This window comes from Cyprinodon tularosa, unplaced genomic scaffold (assembly GCF_016077235.1).
Source record: "Cyprinodon tularosa strain WSP-4 unplaced genomic scaffold, ASM1607723v1 ctg302, whole genome shotgun sequence".
In the NCBI taxonomy this organism is placed as follows: Eukaryota; Metazoa; Chordata; class Actinopteri; order Cyprinodontiformes; family Cyprinodontidae; genus Cyprinodon; species Cyprinodon tularosa.
Window position 1 is genome coordinate 472,954 of NW_024039011.1, and position 22,032 is coordinate 494,985.

Consider the following 22,032-nt stretch of genomic DNA (forward strand, 5'->3'; position numbering starts at 1 on the left):
CATAGCCTACTGTAGAACCACAGACAGCAATTATTTTATCAGTTGTAACACTGAAATTGTGCGTCAGATTTCATCTTCATATCCAGTTTTGAATCCTTATCCAACCAGGGTTTAGATTAGCATTGAGGGGACAGCATTTCCTCATTGTTGCTTTAATGCTTTGTTGCTGTCCATTCACTTCACACTAGTAGCAGCTGCAGCTTTCACCCCTACAGTATATTCTCAAAAACATCAGGAAAAATGTGCTGCTTGAATGGTCTTTTTTATGAGTAATTATTAAAAGAAAAATAGGAAAGTAGTCTTTAAGGTGCAAATGTTTTTTTTTTATTTTAATAATTTTTTCCATTTGAAATTCCATTTCAATACATACTAAAAAGGAATACTGGAATCCTGGAAAATTATACCAGGCAGGTTTAACAAACAAGTTACATGGATAGTAAAACCCTCAAGAACAGGGGTCTTCTTTTCCAGACCAAGGACCCCCAAACTGATGGCGAGATGGAGCGGGGACCCCCTATTTATATATATTGTATGAAATTGTGTCCTATAGTCACTCTATTACAGATGGAGTAATGTAAAGAAATTAATTTCTCCCTGGGATTATTAAAGTTTTTCTGATTCTGATTCCTGGTTGTTGTGAAGGAAACGGTGCCCAGCTTGAAAGAGCTCCTGTGTGTCGCTGAATGTGAGCATTGATGACTGAAAGACATCTTCTGCCTCCATTTATCTGTTTACTACAGTGTGTTGATTTCATGTTAATGATTATTTAAAGACATTTCAATTAGTGGGAAAAAAAATTGCAGGGGGGGAATATAAAAATATCAACTAACCATGCAGACCCTCATGCAGTACCTCCGTAGACCCCCTAGGGGTCGCGGATCCCCTGTTGAAGACCTCCGCTCAAGAAGATTTTACTAACACAAACTGAGGGACCAGGCTGAGGTAGGAATTTACGGAGCCCCTAAAGGGACATGGAGGAAAAAAAAAACTTTTGCGAGATCTCGCAAAAGTATTGCGAGATCTTGCAAACGTTTTGCGAGATCTCGCAAAAGTATTGCGAGATCTTGCAAACGTTTTGCGATCCACACTCCTTGCTGGTTAGTGGCGGTATTGCACCACATAGTTGTTTGCCAACCGCCATTAAATAGAAGAAGAAGAAGAAGAAGAAGTTAACAGACCATCAATCGGAGAAGTTTATTCATTTCTATTTTAGTATTGGCCTGACATATAAAGACATTAAATCCACACTCGGCTGCAGACATGGATTTGACATTAGTGAGAGACATTTGAAAAGATTAAAAAAAGGTTTTCTACGTCGGCAAACCGGAAATTGAAGATACGGGGGCGAACCGGAAGTAAACCAGACACACAACAGCGGAGGCGCAAAGCGAAAAGGATAAAACGCCCATCTGTCAGCTACAACCATGGAGGACGATTTGGAGAGGTTCTTAATTTCTAGAGAAGTCCCAAAAGACGACATTACACGAATGAAGAGAGACAAGGTCAGTAAACAATCCATTAAATAACCTGACGTAAATTTAGCAACAAGGCATTCGTGACGAAAGTAGAGTGAATAGCTTCGTGAATAGTATGCTATCGTTAGCTAATATTGGTATTATTCGTAGAATTGTAGAAATGCATGATTGTTTTTCTTGCAATTATAGTGAATGCATACTAGCCTAATAACAATGTTAACATGATATCATGAAACTTGAGTAGAGGATAAAACTGGTAACTTTGAACTCCCTGGCTGGTCGAGCATACTGTTGACTGTCAAGTCTGGTTGATTTTTATTTCCGAAAACCTGTATCGTCATTACCAGCTTGTTAACGTTCCTTGCCAGTGATTTATCATAGTATAAAATTTGTGAAATTAATAGAGCCGACATGTTTTCAGGCACGGGTGGTTTAAAGAGCAAAGCTTGTCCTGGTGAGCTTTATTTACAGTGTAATGTCGCTTCATGCTTGCTCAGTATGCGGGATTGCTGCAAAGCCACTACTGTTTATGCTCTAAAAACGTTCTAAATGACTTCGTTTCGAGTAAATTCTGGATGCTACCCACTCAGGAAACTTGGAATACATTGGACGAGCAGTATGGAGGAATATTGACACGTTTTTTGTGGACTTTTATGGACCTTTCTGTCTCGGTCACCATAGACCTCCATTATTTGAATGTCAGCAGACAGCAAGAAGCCTCCCAGATCTCCAGATGCATTTGAGATATCAAAAAAGTACTCCAGGGTGTTGTTCAGCATGGGAGTGAGTAGAAAATGAAGGCTAATCATGTTTTGGGTGTACTATTCCTTTAAGATGACATGTTTTAATGAATTGGCACTATATAAATAAAATTTAATCGAATTGAATTTATTTAGCAAAGTACACCTTGCAAGCAGTTGGAATCCTTTCCAATCTGCATTTCTTGACTATTTTATCAAGCATCAGAGTAAAACTATAAAATAAATAACAACTAACGACTATATAAAGGTCTGTGACACTTTTTTTTTTTACTTTATTAGGATGACTACCTTTCTGAAACATACATTAATTAATGTAGAGTACATTTCAAATAAATTTGAATAATTGATATTCAAGTTAGCAAATTAAATATTTATTTTAAATGATTAACCATAAGGATAAATTGATTAAATGCATTCATTCATAAATGGGTTGTGTATGCAAATTCATAGATAAATCTATACCTGTCTATAAGATACTTGGTTATAGGTGGAGTTTTAGTTATATAGCTTAACTCACACAGGGTCAGGTTTTCGCTTTTTTCAGGTTGAGATAACCTGGACGCACAATGTTTTTGTGCCATGAAATGGAGAACGTCAACCACAGAAGTTTTTAATTTTTCCATGCTGAATCAAGGAATCCTCATCTTCCAAATTAAATGGTGCATTAATTGCAGTGATTAATGAAATTATTTAATGCACAAAAGTTGACTTGTGTCAGAACGAATGCTAACACAGTATATTTTATAGGGCTTTTAAAACTTTTTCTAGAACAATCTGCAACTACACTGAATAAGTTAATACATGGGAATACATAAATGGCATGTAATTTGCACTAAACTAGATTTCTGATTGTCTTGATGCATCTTAATAAGCAAAGTATAAAAAAAATTTCTGATTCATCAAAATAGATACAATGCACTGTACTGACACTAGTGTTTCTCTCTTCTGTTTGCAGGTTGACAAAGCAGTGTTGCGCATCATGAGTGATGAGCAAATGTCAAAATACATAAACACATATGGTGATAGAGTAGCTGTGCTATCTTTCTGTGAACAAACACAGTGCCAAAGCATCAGTAAAGACACTCTTTTAGAGAGATTGAAATATAAAATAGGGGCACGCAAAATGAAATCAAAGACAAGAGGATCACCGAGTGGAACCCCAGACGAACTCCAAAATACCATGGCCAGAGAAAGAAATAGGGCAGGAGAGAAGGCTTCAAGAAAGGTTGAAATTGGATGGCTTCATTTTGGCATTAATGGATACAGTCAAGTACGGACCAACAGTGGGGGAGGCACGAGACATTCTACAATGGCAAAAACAGCTACTGTTGCTCAGATCATGGAATTAGGAAAAGAACTATTTTTTCCTGATGGGCAGTCCACAAAAGGGCAAGCTGAAGACTTCACGTTTGACATCTGCGATTTTAAAAGGAACAAGATTCCCTTTAATCACACTGTTGGCCAAATGTATGAACAAACTAAACTAAAACTTCTCAGATTTTACATCTGTACTAAAGAGGGAGCTCCAAAAGATCACTCATCTGAGGAAAATGGTCAGTTTGAAGATGGATCTCAGTCAGTCATCACAGATCTGCAGGATAGTTCATATTCAACTGATAGTGACGGAAGCGCCCAGGTATATGCACATATATTTGTAATAAATAATATAACGATACTGACATGGACAGATGTTAAGGGGACAAGAGTCACTAATAAAGTTAGTGACTCTTGTCCCTAACTTTATTACAATTGTCCATCTATATATACAGTGAGGTAAGTATTGTAGTTGTTGGATGATGTGTTTAAGTTTTGAGGAACGTGCGTTCACCTCCATTGTGTTTACTGAGCTGCTTCATGGTTCAAAAAACGTCAGGTGCTGCTGAATGAAGGGAATAGTCATATTCATATGACTAAGTATTATTACATAGGTAAATTTGTCAGTATGTTCAACCACCCCTTTAATAGATTTTGTGTTTTAACATGTATTGTTACACAGCATTTATTTTTTTGATTACTACTGAAGAAATTAAAGCACTGTGTCTTTGATTTGTTTTCAGATGCAACAAAGATCAAAAAGGTTAAGGAAAATATCTGAGGATGAGACAGCACAAAGTCCAGGTCCATCACATCCCTTTCAGTCAACCCCAACAGACATAAAAAATAGCAGCATTGACGGAAGAGAAAACACGAGTGACGTCACTTTACCGGAACCGGGCCCCTTGTTTGACGAGGCAGATACACTTGTGTGGGATTCGGACGATGATGTGGTGGTTATCAATTTAAAACATGTTGATGAGGATGACACACAGGTAATATTTTGTTTACAATTTCTTAATAAAGATATACATTTTGGGGTTGCACAGTGGGTAGCGCTGTTGCCTTGCAGCAAGAAGGTTCTGGGCTCAAATCCAATCCTGGGTCTTTCTGCATGGAGTTTGCATTTTCTCCCTGTGCATGCATGGGTTGTCTCCAGGTACTCTGGCTTCCTCCCACAGTCCATAAACATGACTGTTAACTGGCTCCTCTAAATTGTCCTTAGGTGTGAGTGTGTGCGTGAATGGTTGTTTGTCCTGTGTCTATGTGTTGCCCTGCGACAGACTGGCGACCTGTCCAGGGTGAACCCCCGCCTCTCACCCAGTGAATGCTGGAGATAGAGCCCAGCGACCCCATGAAGGATTTAGCGGGTCAGAAAATGGTTGGATGGATGGATGTTTTGAATTTTAATATCACATGTTTGATGGGGTATTAAAAACAAATACTAATTTTTATATTTAATGAAATTGGGAGTCAGTTAAGTCCTTTCGTCTAATTACTAGAATTGTGCAGCAATTTTATCTTTGACTTATAACTTTATTGTACTGTTATGTCTCTAATATGTAAAATATTTTAATTTTTATCCTAAAACCTAAGTGGACTTCTTAACATTGTCTGGAGTGTTCCTGATGTTGACTGGAAGTCATGCTCATGCACAAAAGTAATTATGAAAAACTTTTTTGAAAATAAATCTGATTTTAGGGTTAATGTATCTGCTGTCTTTTATTGTATTCTTCAGAGGACAGAGTTGGGTGGTGCTCCTACACAGGTGATAGAGCTTCTACTCCCTTCAGGTGATGGCCTGCTTAACCTGGATGAGCAGCAGTCCATACACGAGGAAGCAGTGCAAGCTGCCCAGGTAAGACACACCACTTCAAACAAATTGATGTCATCAGTGTTAACTATTATTGTGGTAGGAGATCACAAATTTTGAACAGAAACCAGTGTGAGAAGGGGTGCAGTTTGTAACATGGTCTCATAAAAATATGCTTGAGATGAAGGCCCCAGGGGGCTGAGGGTGCTACAGAACCCCCTAGTGGGGAGAAATAAAAATCGTCGGTGAAAAAGAAATCAGAGAAGTAAATAAAATAAATTAATATCTTCCAATATATCTCCCAATATCTTCTAATGTTTGATGCATTCTCACTTTAATTACAAATGTGATATAAATCCAATAAAGCATTTTTTACAGAAATAGGCTGTAGTTTTAAGCTTTGTTAGAACCCAAATTTTGTTAATTTGTGATATTAAAGGAATTCTTATCTTAGGGTGTTTTTTCTCACCTCGATCTTTAGGTCAATCTAAATTTAGATTGACTTAAATATGGTCCAGTTTGACACAGTATGATAGCACAATTGCACTCTAATGCTTAATAAACTAGTGCCGCCTGAAGAGATGGTCTCAGTTTAGCTCTAGCCGAACTCTGGTGCGCTCTAGTTGACGTCTGAAAACACCATACTCTGGTGTGACTCCACTGCCAGGTATCTTCACATGAATAACATTGTTTTTACATTATGACATCTTAGGCGCATAGATAACCTAGTTGGTAATCAGTAACCTTCTAACAAACATGCCAAAATTTAGGATACTTTGGCCTCTGCTTTATTCTTTGACAATTCTGATTTTTAATTGTGTGTTTTGTTCTTCTAGCTGGACAGTGGGCTAAATTTCAATTTGCCCTCTCATTCAAGCAGCCACATGCCAACAGACAGCAACCCAGGAAGTCCCCAGACCACACGGCGTGCTTCAGTTTGCAGGATAAAGGTTATTGATGATCTTTTGCCTGTATTTACTGACAGCAGCATCATGAATATGACTTTAAAGATGGACTTTGTCAACGAAAAAGCTATTGATGATGCCGGAGTGTCTAGGGAGGTGTACACAGCCTTCTGGGAGCAATTTCTTGAACAGTGTGAAGGAGAAACAGAGCGAGTTCCAAGGCTTAGGCCAGATTTTTCTGAGGCTGAATGGCAAGCAGTTGGACGGATTTGGGTTAAAGGATTTGTAGATCATGGTGTTATGCCAGTAAAGCTATCAATGGCTTTTATTTTAGCATGCATCAATGGAATTGACCATGTTGATACAGACATCCTGATGTCATCATTTCTCAACTACCTCCCTCCCATTGAGAGATCAGCTGTTGAGAAGGCTCTTCAGGGAACACTGGATGAAAGTGATCAAGAGGACTTGCTTGACCTTTTCATACGGATGGGTTCACATTTCCTACCTCCAGAGAACAACATGAAGCCTGCCATAGAACTAATGGCACACAAAGCAATTCTCCAAGAGCCCAAATTTATTGTAGATTGCCTCTCCACACCCATGTCACTTGTGAGGTTTAAACTACCAGATAAGGAAAGTGTGTTGAGTGTTTATGAGTTAAAGAAGCCTACGGGCAAAAGAGTAATGCAATTGCTTGAAACTAATAAGGTGGTGCTGTCTCAAAGAGAACAAACAACCTTAAACCATCTCCAACGTTATGTGAAAAATGCTGATCAAGCAAAAGCTGAGAAAATCCTACGCTTCTGCACAGGTTCCTCAGTTATATGTGTTGAGAAGATTATGGTTAGCTTTAATGCTGAAACTGGCCTCAACAGAAGGCCTGTTGCTCATACCTGTGGAGCTACAATTGATGTGCCATGTACATACAGTTCTTACCCAGAATTTCGGACAGAGTTTGACAATATCCTGTCCAGCAATTACTTAGAAATGGACATCATTTAAATGTGGGACCAGGTTTAACTAGGCCAAGAAGTAACTGGCCTCATGGTATGGTTGATAATCATTTATTTATGTATTTATGTTTTGTCATTTAAACATCTGATGCACTGACATCATGATAAGCAGTCTCATTTCCTTTTCAGCATGCACTTTATTTGTTTTACTGGTGCAATAATACACCTCCATTTTTTAACAGATTTTATATTTTAAATTATACTTTGAAAATGACTGCAGCTTTCTGTTTGATTATTTTAAATCTAACCCAGTTTCTATGCTGGACTTCTTTTTTTAAAAGCATATAAGGGTGATATTCTGTTATTTACATAATTGTTAATCACTGGTAGAATTAGTGATTGTTCCTTTTGAAGTCATGCCAGTTAGTTGCTTATTCAGAAGCAGTTTAAAACTCAATACTAAGATACCTATCCAGTGTTCCTGTTTACAAAATGTATAAGCAGTCTCATTTCCTTTTCAGCATGCACTTTATTTGTTTTACTGGTGCAATAATACACCTCCATTTTTTAACAGATTTTATATTTTAAATTATACTTTGAAAATGACTGCAGCTTTCTGTTTCATTATTTTAAATCTAACCCAGTTTCTATGCTGGACTTCTTTTCTTAAAAGCATATAAGGGTGATATTCTGTTATTTACAAAATTGTTAATCACTGGTAGAATTAGTGATTGTTCCTTTTGAAGTCATGCCAGTTAGTTGCTTATTCAGAAGCAGTTTAAAACTCAATACGAAGATACCTATCCAGTGTTCCTGTTTACAAAATGTATAAGCTGAGTTTGTCTGTGTAATATGCCCTTCTGAATTATTACAATGTTTCCATCATATTGATCTAATGTACTACTGTAACTTCATGCTATCACATGTATTTTTTTATGTGAGTGCATTTGCCCAAGAAGTGACCTTGAATGTTTGTATAACTTTTTTTTATTGACAAACTAGTCAGATTTGGCAAAGTTTACATTACCTCAGGGTTTCAAATGTTTGTAAATGTTTTACATACAGAAAAATTAAAAAAGAATTCCGCTACACTAACATTAAAATGTGTGGCTTTATTCACAGATACTGTATCTTCACTATTAATTTGTCACTGCACACAGGCTGATACTGATGGTTATTTACATCTAAGACATAGAAAACATTTTGTGAAATGTTAACAAAAAATAATTTAAATGAATAATCAGCTATTAAAATGGTTTGGTATTAATTGTTCCCCTACAGGGCATTTTAAATATTCCTGACTTAAATAGCTGCAGTGATGGCCTCTCTTAGGTGCCTGTACAGGTTCACAGCCTGATAAGGATCTCTTGGTAGAGTCAGATGTGACTCCGACATTAAGATGTTGCATAGTCCATACACATCTGGATCACATGGTATCAGCTGCCGAAAAACACATTCGTCTTTGCACAACTGAATATGTTCATCTTCAACAAGGGATAGAAAGTCTCTGGTCCCATAGAGTTGAGGCAAGGCATACATCACATTCGGTCTACCACTGGGGACACTGATGTTTTTCGATGGTCTGATGGTGTGTGCATTCCAAACTTGGACAGTGTCCTCCAGTTCATCCTGTTAAAAATACACAAAATACATTTAGGAGGAACTGTACATACATGTAAACTTAAAATAGTTCAAAAACGTATCCAAAATTGGCCTTTCTTTCTCTCCTCTCCCCTGCTCCCTCCAGCTTTCTCTCTCCTCAGTCTCACACACATTTACGTCAAAACACAAAACTCACCTGGATCAGTCCCATGCAACAAAACTGAAGGATAGCCTTGTCCAGAAACCCGCCGTCAAAATATCCAGTGTCTCTGATGTCTGCAAACAAGGATAACCAGAACTCCACGCACTGGTTTCGCAGAAAACCCCACCAACACTCGATCCTCTGATTGGCGGTGCTTGCTCCCTCCAGGTAGCTATCAACAGTGCCGTCTGGATGAAACGGGACGAGGAACCGCTGAAAGCCTCTAACATGGCCGTTTTCAGTCCCTAAATCGCCTCTCACAATCCTAGGGCAGCCCCCTAAACGTTGGACTGCATCAACGTAATAACCCCCAATCAACTTGGGGTCACTACTCGTGGTATAGACATTAAGCCAGATGATTTTTCTCGAAAAACCGTCAATGCTTCCGTTGATACAAAAGCCATATGGCTTCAGCTTGTCATAGCTGTCCATGTGCCAAATGAAGTTAGGCCCTCTCGAAAAGTAGCTCCGTCGTCTTAGGCGTCTTGCTTGCCTTAAAGAAACTCCTCTAGGATCTAGCTCCTTCAGCACCAACCTCACATCCTCCTTCTTAACGAGTAGTCCATGCTCTCTGCACTTTGCGTACATCCACCGGTACCCATGAAGCTGACCAGAGAACTGTAGCTCGTTACTGATGAATTCCACCAGGACCGCAAGATCACTGTATTCTTTACGACGAGAAAGTCCCCTCGCCCTGAGTAATCTTTTCAAATGTCTCTCACTAATGTCGAATCCATGTCTACATCCAAGTACGGATTTGATGTCTTTATATGTCAGGCCAATACTAAAATAGAAATGAATAAACTTCTCCCATGGATGATCTGTTTGCGCCTCCATTGTTTTGTGTCTGTTTACTTCTTCTTCTTCTTCTATTTAATGGCGGTTGGCAAACAACTATGTGGTGCAATACCGCCACTAACCAGCAAGGAGTGTGAATCAGGACATCTGTTTTACTTTGCGAGATCTCGCAAAACGTTTGCGAGATCTCGCAATACTTTTGCGAGATCTCGCAAAACGTTTGCAAGATCTCGCAATACTTTTGCGAGATCTCGCAAAAGTTTTTTTTTTCCTCCATGTCCCTTTAGGGGCTCCGTAGGAATTTAAGGTTACTGAAGTGCGGATTTTTTTACTGAAAGCCGGCGGGCAAACTTGTTGCCATCATCCTCACCGACCACCTGGTCATAAACCTGTTTTAAGTGATTATACTGCTGCTTTGTCGCCTCAACGGTCGCCTCCATGCTGCTGCAGCTTTAACGCTGCATTTTGTTTTGATGACACACGCGGCTGTAGGCTATGACGCTGGTAGCTGCTGTTGCCAGATTGGGTGTTTTTCCCGCTACATATTAAGGCCTGTTTACGGTGTGATTTAGCCGGGGTTTCGCCTGGAGGGCTCTATAGAAATCTGGCAACATATTAAACGGAGTTGAACTGAGAGAGCGAGCCGTTCACAGACACCAGAATGAACGAGTTCACAATAACGTTCACCAGGCGGTAATGCAGTACGTTCAGTTCACGTTCGCCCAAAATATGAACGAGTTCATGAACTTTCGTTCAATGAACACGTTCAGGCACAACACTGCTGATGCGGTGTAAATATCATCAGGCTGCATTACCTCTACTCATGGGTGCATGTAGTGCTACTTTAGGAGATAATATATTCGTAACATGCAGTAAAATAGTAAGCGGTTTATTACTGAATGATGTCATTGACAAGTCTTTATGCTGAATAATGAGGAAAACTGAGCAACCAATGCATGTCATGCTGGGTTCTCTAGTGAGACCCAATTATGCAGAACACCACGGAGACGGAAACTGAAGTAAAAGGTTTAACAAAGTTTATTGTCACAAGCACAAGATATTTCACTGGTTCAGGTTCACGTCTGGGAAACTGGTTCACAGGAGTCTGCGTGGGAGACAGTTCAGTTAGCGTTTGATCAGAAGAGTTTGATTCAGAGAGTTTCTGGTTTGTACCTTGAGAGTTCTTGGTTAAAGCCTTGAGAGGGAAACTGTTGGGTCCAGAGATAGTTTGTTCAGCAGAGTCCGTTAACTGCTTCAGCGTCTTACTTCTAGAGAGAGAGCAGACCTTGGCTTTGAGTTTCCAGCTCTTGGTCCAGAGCTGCATGGAAATCCAGAGAGGAGTCTTCAGGTTTGGCTCAGAGGGCAGGCTCGGCAGGTTAAGCTCTTCCAGAGCTTCACAGGAGAAAAACAGGTTTCCTGAAAGCAGAGACAAAGGTTAGAATCCAGTCTGGATTCAAAAGTCAACGAAGGTTCTCAGAGATACTAGGCTTAGGTGCTAACCAACTGGATTAAACACTGCGGCGTTGAGGCAAGGTCTGAAGACAGCTTAAATACTGTGGATCCTCTGATGATGGGATGAGCTTCAGCTGTGCAGGAGGCTCGGCTCAGGAGGATCCATGGCGGACTCTGCTGGAGGAAGGTGGTACTTCTCCAGCTCCCAACATTGCAGGTTTAACAAGAGATCATCCTCTTACAACAGTGAAGTTATTCATAACAATTCTGGTGTAAAAACAGCTTATAATTCCTTTATGGAAATATTCAGCTCACTTTGGGATCAAGTTGTCTTAAACGTTGTAAGAAAAGGAAGCTAAATTCTTTTTGGATGACTAAAGGACTGCTACATGTATGCAAAAAGAAAAAAAAATATTTGTATGAACAGCTTAAAAAGGATAGAACAAGTGACACTGAATTTAAGAACGATTAATGAAAAATATTTAAAAACAAAGTTAAAGGGAATATTGCCCTAAATTACATGATGGTATAATAAAGAATATTCAAAGAAAAGAAAGGTAATCAGAGATAAGGAGGAAAATGTGGAAACATGTAATACTTTTTTTTGTGAATATTGGACCTGAGCTTGCTGCAAAAATACAAAAGACTAACAAACCTTTGTGCAATTTAACAAAGTAAAATTAAATTGAATGTTTTTCACTTTCACTGATGAACATGAAGTGTTGGAGAACATAAGGAAATGCAATAACAAAAGATCAGTGGACATTCATGGAAAAGACATGAGAGAAAGTCTTTGAATTGTCCTAGAATCACTCATCAAACCAATAACACGTCTTTATTTTAGTAATTTCCCTTTGGCCAGTTTCCTTCAAAACTGAAAATAGCTAAAATAATTGTGTTACATTAATCAGGACATAAACGCTCTTTTTCCAATTACTGTCCCATCTCTCTGTTACCTCAGTTTGCTAAAATATTAGAAAAATTATTTCATTTAAGATTTCACTTATTAGTGCCAATTCACAGCACATCTCAAGATACTTTAATCTGAAAAACTCACACGAAAAGACAATTAGGAGAAATTTATTGATACAATTACTTTGTCTTTAGCGCTCAGACCTCGGCAGGAGAAACACAGCTTAATTTTGATAGATATGCATGAAAGGGAGCAAAGAATAGGGCTGTTTCCCTCCCAGGCCTGAAACTGGTGGTGGAGTGGAGATAGATGAAGTTGGTCAGTCTGTAGACTGCTGGTTAACAAGACGGTCTGCTGAGCTTTATGGGGAAATCCAGGGGATTGCGTGAGCTGATACTAGAGCTTCACTCAGGGACCTGGAAGATGGAAGTCCATTTGGATAACACAGGTTGAAAGAACCTGCCCATGATGAGCAAGCATGAAGCGACAATGGAGAGGAAAAACTCCCCGTTGGGAAGAAATCTCTGGCAGAACCAGGCTCAACATGGTGGGCTTCTACCAGACCGGTTAAGATGAGACAGGGAACGCAGTAAGAGTCCGGGAGGAGTGTGGTTTAAAGCTGTGTCGCAGGTGGATGTAGGAAAGCAATGAGTTTCTTCAGTTGAACCTGGACAAGGAGGAAGGAAATGTAATAGCCATATTGAGCAGCCTGGAAATGAAAGAGCAATGCTGGGATGATGCGCAATGGCAAAATTGCTGGCCAAGCAAGGAGACAATGACGCTTAAAAATAATGGATGCATTGATGACTGTGGTGATAACAGCAATGATATGCTGTGGCTGAGCGCAAAGTAGCTGTATTTGGCGATGAGCTAAGGGGGAGAGCAGAGAATACACGCTCGTGCAGCAATGAGCTGGGGACATGATGCGTGAGCCACCATGAGCTGAGAAAGTGAGATGGGGACGCGATGATCTACTGTAGCTAACCTGCAAGCCGTGATGACCGACGATAAAACAAGCAAGCCGCAATGATTAAGCGAGATGTTTCAGTTGAGATACGTATGCCATGATGTGCTAAGGGGTTCGAAACAAAGCGCATTGTGATGCAAATGCATGATGGGTTTGGGTGCGATGGGCCTGGAGCAATGAGCTGAGGGGCCGTAATGCACCTGCTGTGATGAAAAGAGAGCGCCATAAGCGCTGCTGAGATAGGTTAAAAGCATGATGGTGCCATGAAGTGCCGGGACAATGGACAAAAGTGGGTTGCATCTGCTGTGGGCACCATGAAGTGCCCGCCGCAATGCTAGAAGGCGGCATAAAATGCCAGCCACAATGCTGCTACCATAAACGTCCACACTGATTGGTGCCATGAGACGCGAAGACGGTAGGCGCCATGAGGCGCATGCCGTGAAGATGGAAGAAGCCATGAGGTACATGCCGTGAAGATGGAGGTCACCATAATCGCATGCAGTGCTGAATGAGGGTCGATGAGTGCCTGTAGCGATTCAGAAAGGCTGACAGAAACTTCCGCTGTGACAGATATAAGGCACCATGACACTCCTGCAGAGATGGAGCAAGGGCACCATATGCGTTGTACTGATGGACAGAGGGAGCCACGTGCCTACAGTGATGGAAAAAGGAGTACCATGAGCTAGTAGTGATGGAAAAAGGGGCGCCATGAAGCGGCGTGCAATGAAAGTGCCATAGCGCCTGCAGCTTTAAAGAAATGGTACAATGGGAAGAGGGGCACCATGAGCGCCGGCGCGAGAATGAGTGGTGCCATAGCACCTGCAGCGATGGGAAAAGGCCGCCGTGAGCGCCTGCTATGATGGATGGAGGGCACCATGAGCAACTGCAGTCATGTCAATAGTGCACCATAACCACCTGCCGTGGTGATAGAGGGCGTCATAACACCTGCAGCAATGAGGAAGGAATGGCATAAGGCACTTGTTGCGATGGATGGACGGTGCCTAGGTTACCCACCACAATGAAACGCGTCCAACATGGTGCAGATTTATAGAAACAATGCGCTGAGGGGAATGCCTGTGACTGTGCTGACGTTGAGACAGGCAGTTGATGATGATCTGAAACTAGAGCATAGATTATGATTGCAATGGGCTACACTCACCAACCAGACAACAGACGCAGCAGACACATAGCTTCCTAAGGGGTCACAAAATGACAGTAAAACATTGTGAACTGCCAAAAGAAAATCCGCAACAAATCCACAAGGCTTGAAAATGACCATGATTCAGTTTAAAAGTGATAAAAATTGAGACACTGTTAGGTGATCAATACATCTCAACCTCAACGTGCCGACGGAGAAGATAAGCCGATAGACTCTGTAAAGAAAAGGCTGCAGCTTAACCTATCATTAAGAGTGACGAGACATCCACTAGGAAATTCACCCCTTCTATGTGGTGAAGTGTAGACTTGATGAATGTATGTGATAAGCCATACCAAAAAGAAAGTATTTTTTTAATTTCTTTTTTATATATTAAATAATATAGACACACTGACGTAAATATTTAACCAGCTGACGATTTCAGTAGATCACGTTTGTCCTGGTGAAATTAAATTAGTTAAAGATTTATTGAGTTCGATTAAGAAATTCAGGTTCAAGTAACTTGAGATTTATTCATCTAATATATGGATAATGTGGGATTAACTGGTGTTGCTTATTGACTGGGCAGGTTAGTTTTTTTGTGGTTAGACCACAGCGTTATTTAAATATATTTTAAATATTAGGTTCAAATGGCAATGGTCAGTGGCAATAAGAAGCAACTATCCACAAAACTTCGGTTTCTAAATTTAGGCTTCCTTAAAATTGAAATCTGTGACAAAGCATGAGGTGAAATCGAAACAAATTTATCAATCAAAAGCAGCGCACATTCTGCTGAATAAATAACCATGACATAATTGAGAAAATTATATAAAATTATATAAAAAAAAAAACAGCCAGGGACCTTGAAAGGCAAAGATCATAGGACGATGAGAAGCTGTGAGCTGGAGAAGCACGTGCGTGCAATATTTTTTAATTGAGGAAAGAACTGAAGGTATTAATGAGGAAACACTAGAGCCTACAAGTACGGAAGAGGATTAGGGCCACTGGAAAAAAAATAAATAATAATTTTTACATTTTATTTCAGTTTAGTATGGGAAAATGTTTTTAGAGCATAAACAGTAGTGTATAGGATTTCCTGAAAGCGCGCGCCTAAACCGCGGCAGACCAAACCAGATGAAAGTGCTCATTCAGCTCGGCAAAGAACTCATGCTCTTCCTCAACACTGAAGTCCTCAGACATTTTTCTTTTGTTGTTTCTTTCTTTGCACAGGTAAACAGCACATTTCTTCTTCTACGCTTGCATTATCGGCAGAGCAGACGCTGAATGCGCACTTTCATCTGGTTTGGTCTGCCGGCTTCCGTAGCGTCGCGAACGTGCGGGCGCGCGCTTTCAGGAAATCCTATACACTACTGTTTATGCTCTAAAAACATTCTAAATGACTTCGTTTCGAGTAAATTATGGACGCTACCCACTCAGGACACTTGGAATACATTGGACGAGCAGTATGGAGGAATATTGACACGTTTTTTGTGGACTTTTATGGACCTTTCTGCCTCTGGCGCTATGGACCTCCATTATTTGAATGTCAGCAGACAGCAAGAAGCCTCCCAGATCTCTAGATGCATTTGAGATATCAAAAAAATACTCTAGAGTGTTGTTCAGCATGGGGGTGAGTAGAAAATGAAGGCTAATCATGTTTTGGGTGTACTATTCCTTTAATTCATACACAAAGAAAGACACTTAAGAGCATTTGTATATTTGACTGAAAGAGAAGGGGGACAACTAACACTATTAACTCAAAGACCAGACCTTCCAAACAACTGATACTATGACATGGCCACAATCAGCTGCTCTTATCGTAAATAATCATAATTCCATGAACTGTAACATTGCTGTCATCAATTGTCCAAAATAATGTTGAACTAAGACAAAGAGGCGGAGATTTACCTAAAATGATATTTTTCTGTCCTTTTCAAAAAGTTTTGATCATTATTTTATTTAGAAAAGCTAGAAGAATAATTTATAGGGAATCGTATATTTTTGAGACCATGCTATGTAACATTTTTTTTATACAACCTGATTTACAGTTAAGTTTCTATAGTTATTAATTATTGCAAACAAATAAATGAGGTTAAAGAGATGCTCAATTACGAAATAAACAAACAATGAAACGCACCAAAAATACAGCGAGTAAATTTAGCCAGTAATTAGATTATACAATAAGAGATCATTGTTAAAAACTTTTTTAATTGTGTTTTTTTCATCTTTGAAATATTTTTCTTATATATTTAATATCTATCAAAATTTATCCTGAAGAGTGTCAGTTCCTAAGCTTCTTGCCTTTTGGCCGAGCCATGTAGGAAATAGTTGTGGTTTTGAAAAGGATCTAACAGCCCAAGCTAACTAACCCCAAAAGTCCGCTCATATTCAGAATTCAAACTTCTGAAAGTTCTTTAAATTGGAAATTATTACATACTGTTCAATAAATGATCAGTGTTTTTAATTCTGAGTCATTTTCATTTGAATGTGCTTTACTGGAGGCATCCATGTTTGTCAAAGAACACTACTGCCACCTACTGGTTTGTGACGTGACGGTGCGGTATCGGCTGTTGATCAAGTCCCAGCGCTGTATCTGGTGTTTGTCACAACACGCTATTATCCATGATGGTGACGACCAGTGCAATATGTGAAGCAGAGAGTAACGGATGGAATATGTTTTTTTTCCCCATGGCAAATCCTCTTCAAGTTGGCAATCCAACAACGAACCTGACCGTGGAGGATCAGGAATCGGAAAGGTGAAATAACTCTTTTTTTTTTTTCCCACTTTTACCCAATGTATTCCAACATCTAGAGTCATGCACGTGGGCATTGTCAGTTTCACTATTGCTCTGGTGAATTTCAATGGTGAAGTCCTCTTTAAATCTTCAAGAATTGTTGTTGATTGCAGATGTGTCTAGTAGTTCCCATTGATTTAGCTTGTAAAGCGGGGAGAATGGCGCTAGGCTTACCGCACCGTGACGTCATGAGTGAGGTGTTACTATATTTGGGCAAAAATGGCCACTCAGTGATGGCAACGAATATGATTAATTTGTTATTATTTTTACTGATTAACTCTAAATCCATTAAATAACCGCAAACTTATTAGTTTTAGCTATAGATAATGATCCATTGATTATTCCTTGCTGACCGGATTTTTCTTTAAAAGTCTCTTGGCCTAAGTGGGGATGATCACCAAGAAGGAAAGTCGTTCTGAATCAGTCCTATTCCACTTGTATGGTTTTAGTCTTTTCAACACAGAGAAGGACCTTTCCATGAATGCTGTTGTGGCTGGTATAGTGAGCACCATTTGGAGTGACTTTGACGCCAGGAACAGTCTGTAGCAGATCCTAATGGGCCAAAAAGCTGAGAAGCTGTCAAGCAGATTTGCATTCATTCCTCACCGATTGTGAGCTGTACAGTCTGGATTTTGTTAGCTCCGGCGTTGGCCTACAATTTTTAATCACTTACTCTTTGGACTTAGTTATATAATCCTCTTCCATTTTGTACCTGATTAAAAACACAAAAATTAATGGTTTGTTGCAGTTCACTTGAGTCTTACTCGTCTCTGCTATTGAGAGAATCAATCAACCTCTGCGTTGGCTCATGTACGCCCCCCTACAGTCAGAGATGGGAAGTAACAAAGTACAAATACTTTGTTACTGTACTCAAGTAGATTTTTCTGATATTTTTACTTTACTTTACTACTTATTTTTATGGCGACTTTTTACTTCTACTCCTTACATTTTTACACAAATATCTGTACTTTCTACTCCTTACATTTAAAAAAATTGGCTCGTTACTTTAGTTTTGAATCATTTCAATGAAGTTACCGTTATTATTTTTCACGTCATCAATACCAAATTCAATCTAATTGGATGGGAATCTACGTTGCATTTGACGCACCACTACAAGATGAATCGACAGATTCGGCGGTATTCATTCGCGGCAAATCATTGCAGCTTGGTGGCGGTGGCGTTAGCATAGTATTATGGACGACGAGATGATTGAAAATGAACACAACGGAGATCTAGTCCTATTGGCAGACATCCATTTAAAATGTAGGCAACGGCATGAAAAAAGTGGTTTCTACTTTTACTTTTATACTTTAAGTAAACTTACAAGCCTGTACTTTGTTACTTTTACTTGAGTAAAGAAGTTTAATCAGTACTTCCACTTTTACCAGAGTATTTTTGAACACAAGTATCTGTACTTTTACTTAAGTACGGAGAGTGAGTACTTTTGCCATCTCTGCCTACAGTGCAGGACAGTACTGCCGTCCCTCACCCTGTGCCTTTTCCCTGTGTCCCATCAGCAAAATTAAATATGTAATTAGCAAACATTAAATGTAAATGGTGAAAGACATTAGCCAGAACATTAGGATATATAAACGTATATGCAAACATTATAATGGTGACATGCAGTGAAACGGCAACAGACTCGCACCGATTGCATGTATCAACCTAGTTAGTGATGGATTGTGCAACCAGAGGTGATGCTCAGCTCATTGCTGCTGCACCTCACATTTTCACCCCTGTATTTGTAATTTTGACTGTAAACAGTTTCCCAATTAGTCATATATAAAGATCAGAGGACAAATATTAATATTCATTATATGTAATCTTATTTTTCTTGTCATGATGACAGCCTCACCTGCCTCCCTTGACTGCACGTCCCTGTCAAGATATTGACCAACAACATTAACAAACATTACAGTAAATGGACATTTTGTTTGTACAGTATTTTCCCTTTTGGTCACCTTTCCATCATCTTTTACATTTCTTCACCTCTGCCCTCCTTCTCTCATCTGTCACCATAGTTCAAATGATTTCTGTCCCATCTGTATATTACTTTCACTCCCAGCGTTTCACATTCTTTCCTCCTAACATCCAAATTCTCTTCCTTTTGAGGACATCTTTATTTTCCATCTTTATTCAGCCCTTTCCTCTTCAGCCTACCTCTCTCTATCTCTCTCTCTCTGATGGTCTCTCTTTCTGTCTGCTTGGTTGGGGGCCTGTATTGTCCCTCCTTGGCTCTCTGTGGGAACAGCTTCTCTGTTTTTTTAGTAATTCAGCTGGGCTTTTTTTTCTCCAAAGAAGGGCACTACAAAAGGTCCCATCCTCCAAATACACACAAAGTTAAGCAGTACCCCCTGCTCTCCAACCCTCCCTCTTCGGTCCTGTGAGTTTGTTTAAGAGATTGAGGGTATGAAAAAGACAGAAAGGGAGAGGGACAGGGAGAAAGCGTCCACCCATTAAGGTAATTATATAGAGCCTGTGTTCCTGTTAGGGCTCTTAATTGATGTTAATGTTTGCCTAATTGGGGGGATTGAAGGAACTTGGGGGTGAGGGGGCTCTTCCTCAAAAGGGCCTTCTTCCCCACAAGGAGCACCCTTCAGTTTTCCCCACATCTTCTCACTCTGTCGTTCACACCTTCTCCACAATAGCTGTTACCTCCAGCTTTCTCACATTACTTTTTCTTAACAACCCATCCCCGTCTCCCCCTGCTCCTCTTGTCCCTTGTCCTCGAACCCCTCTGGGCAACTGAACATGCTCTCACAACTCAGATCCAACCTCATTTAACTGCATCAAAACACAGCAGCTCAGTCAGAGTCTAAACACCACAGGCAACATTGGAGCTTCAGTTTAACCCACTGATGTAGATTGTTTTATTTGATGCCTAGAATTCATTTCAAATCAATTCAATTCATTTGATTTTTAAATTATTTACTGATTTCAATAGAAATTAAATCAAGAAAAAATAAAGTCCACAAGGTACTCACAGTGTTGTTTTTGAGAGCCATCTTAGATTTAGTTTTAGGATTCAGGACGAAAAATATAATTAATCGCATTTTAGTCATTACGATGTGTGATTATTTTTGTCGGTTTTAGTCGACTAAAACTTAAAAAGGTTTACGTCTAGTTTTAGTTAGTTTTATGTTGCAAAAAAAAGGTTCGAATACCAACCAGATTATTTCCCAGACTGACAGTTCTATCCTAGATGCTGCAATAGCGTAGAGAATGCTGCCATGCAGTCATCATTGCTGTTGGACAGAAAACTTTGATTCATACAATTCAAATAAACTTTTTTTATGTATTAATGCCCTACTTTATACAAATGGGTCTCACAAAAGTTGTGAAAATAGCAGATTTAGTTCAACACATCACATTGGTTGATATAGCAGACAGACAAGCTAACAAAATGTGCAATAAAGGAATACTTTTACACATCCAAGGTTTTCTATCATAAAGCAAACACTTCCTGATCTACTATGAATTATGCATTACACACAGATCAATAAAATCTTCATTAATTCAAAAAGGCAAAATTAAAAAAAAAAACGTATTCTTTTAACTTTTGGAAATTTTGGCTTTATTTCTGAGAATTTGACCCTCGGTTACCACTGCTCAGGGGTCAAAGTAGATTTAAATTCATAGGGTTTTGATATAAAAATAAAATGTACAGAGAGAACCTACATAATTGCCTTGGCAATCCAGACCTAAATTGAATTAATATTTATGAACTAAAATTTTGAAATATTTAAAGGAAACAGAGAAAATGTTTTAATGACAATTCAAGGAAACATTTACATCATATTTAAATAGATAGAAACGAGAACAAAGAGAGAGAAATATTCAAAGATCTATGTACCTTTACATCTGGCTCTTCATCCGAAAATAGAATGAAGAATGAAATGAAATATTTGCTTTGGATAGAATTTAGGGATTCCTTTTGGAAGAAGTTAAATAATGTTTAGAATCACCTCTTGTGAGCTGGAAGAAATAAAAATATTCATAGTTAGACAAAGGGGTTTTTTACGATTGGCAGAGGATGATCAGCCACATATAGTTTATTACCGTAAGTAACGAGAAAGAGCCATACTGCTGAGAGCGAAACATCAGAGTGGACCATAAAGAGCTACGCCATGCAAAGACGCATTTCTGCACAAGTACAAGTGAAGTAGCAGTTTGTCAGAGTTCAGCGAGCAGTACCGGTGTTCTGTCAGACACTAGGACCATTCTGCATGTCTTTGACACTTGGGTGCAGAGAGAGGCATAGACTTAGACTCAACTGTATTTATCCCTTGGGGTTATTCCTTCAGAGAAGTTCTGGTTCCAGTAGCTTATATAGAGTACAAAGGGCAGAGTTAAAGCAAGATGCCATTAAAAACAAAAATACAACAGAAAATATAAAAAGATTTTATATGGTACAAAAAAGCGTTAAAAAAAAGTTGTAATGTCCTGGAATAACTATGTGGCATAGCTGTCCACCCACCTGCTTTAACTGATGCTTTGTCATGTCCATTAAATGATGCTTGTAGGACTGCCAACTTTTCACCAAACCTTGAAGTGAGATTTTGACATAGTTAATGTCTTGGTTAGATGAGGACAGGTGCAGCTATAGGTTGGAGTTTTTCACAGGATTTAACTGAAACAAAGTGGCAAAACAGTACATTTACCGAATAACAGTAAGTGATCTCTAGTTATGTGGAAATTCTTTTACACAAAAAACATTATTTTCTATATTATGGTGATTTTTAGAGAATTCAAGTAGAGAAGTACGGGTCCTACCAGAATACTTGAATATTTAATCTACTGTAAACTAAGAATTTCTCAACTGTGTTTATTGATTATTCTATGCAGTTCAGGTAAATTAAAAAATGCAAAATAATAAAACCAGTTATTACTGGTTTACTGGCAGTAATAGAGGAATCAGTGCAATCCCATGCACACTACACTGTG

The 22,032-nt window shown here is 39.2% G+C and overlaps 2 protein-coding genes and 1 long non-coding RNA gene across 3 annotated transcripts; 2 read left to right on the forward strand and 1 right to left on the reverse strand.

The window, feature by feature from the left end:
• The first annotated feature begins 1,354 nt into the window (after nt 1-1,354).
• LOC119787825 lies at nt 1,355-3,234 on the forward strand. Its single transcript, XR_005281381.1, has 2 exons — nt 1,355-1,502; nt 3,192-3,234. It is a non-coding gene; the product is annotated as an uncharacterized LOC119787825 (long non-coding RNA).
• A 401-nt stretch (nt 3,235-3,635) lies between these two features.
• On the forward strand, nt 3,636-7,502 carry LOC119787826. Its single transcript, XM_038291866.1, has 4 exons — nt 3,636-3,872; nt 4,294-4,545; nt 5,289-5,408; nt 6,200-7,502. Exons 1-4 carry the CDS (start codon nt 3,702-3,704, stop codon nt 7,271-7,273), a joined length of 1,617 nt encoding a protein of 538 aa, XP_038147794.1. The 5' UTR covers nt 3,636-3,701; the 3' UTR covers nt 7,274-7,502.
• Nucleotides 7,503-8,195: 693 nt separating this feature from the next.
• Nucleotides 8,196-9,970, reverse strand: LOC119787827. The gene is made up of 2 exons (XM_038291867.1): nt 9,023-9,970; nt 8,196-8,853 (listed from the first exon to the last, which is right to left on the reverse strand). The coding sequence occupies exons 1-2, from the start codon at nt 9,863-9,865 to the stop codon at nt 8,527-8,529; spliced, it is 1,170 nt and encodes a 389-aa protein (XP_038147795.1). The 5' UTR covers nt 9,866-9,970; the 3' UTR covers nt 8,196-8,526.
• Between the last annotated feature and the right edge of the window lie 12,062 nt (nt 9,971-22,032).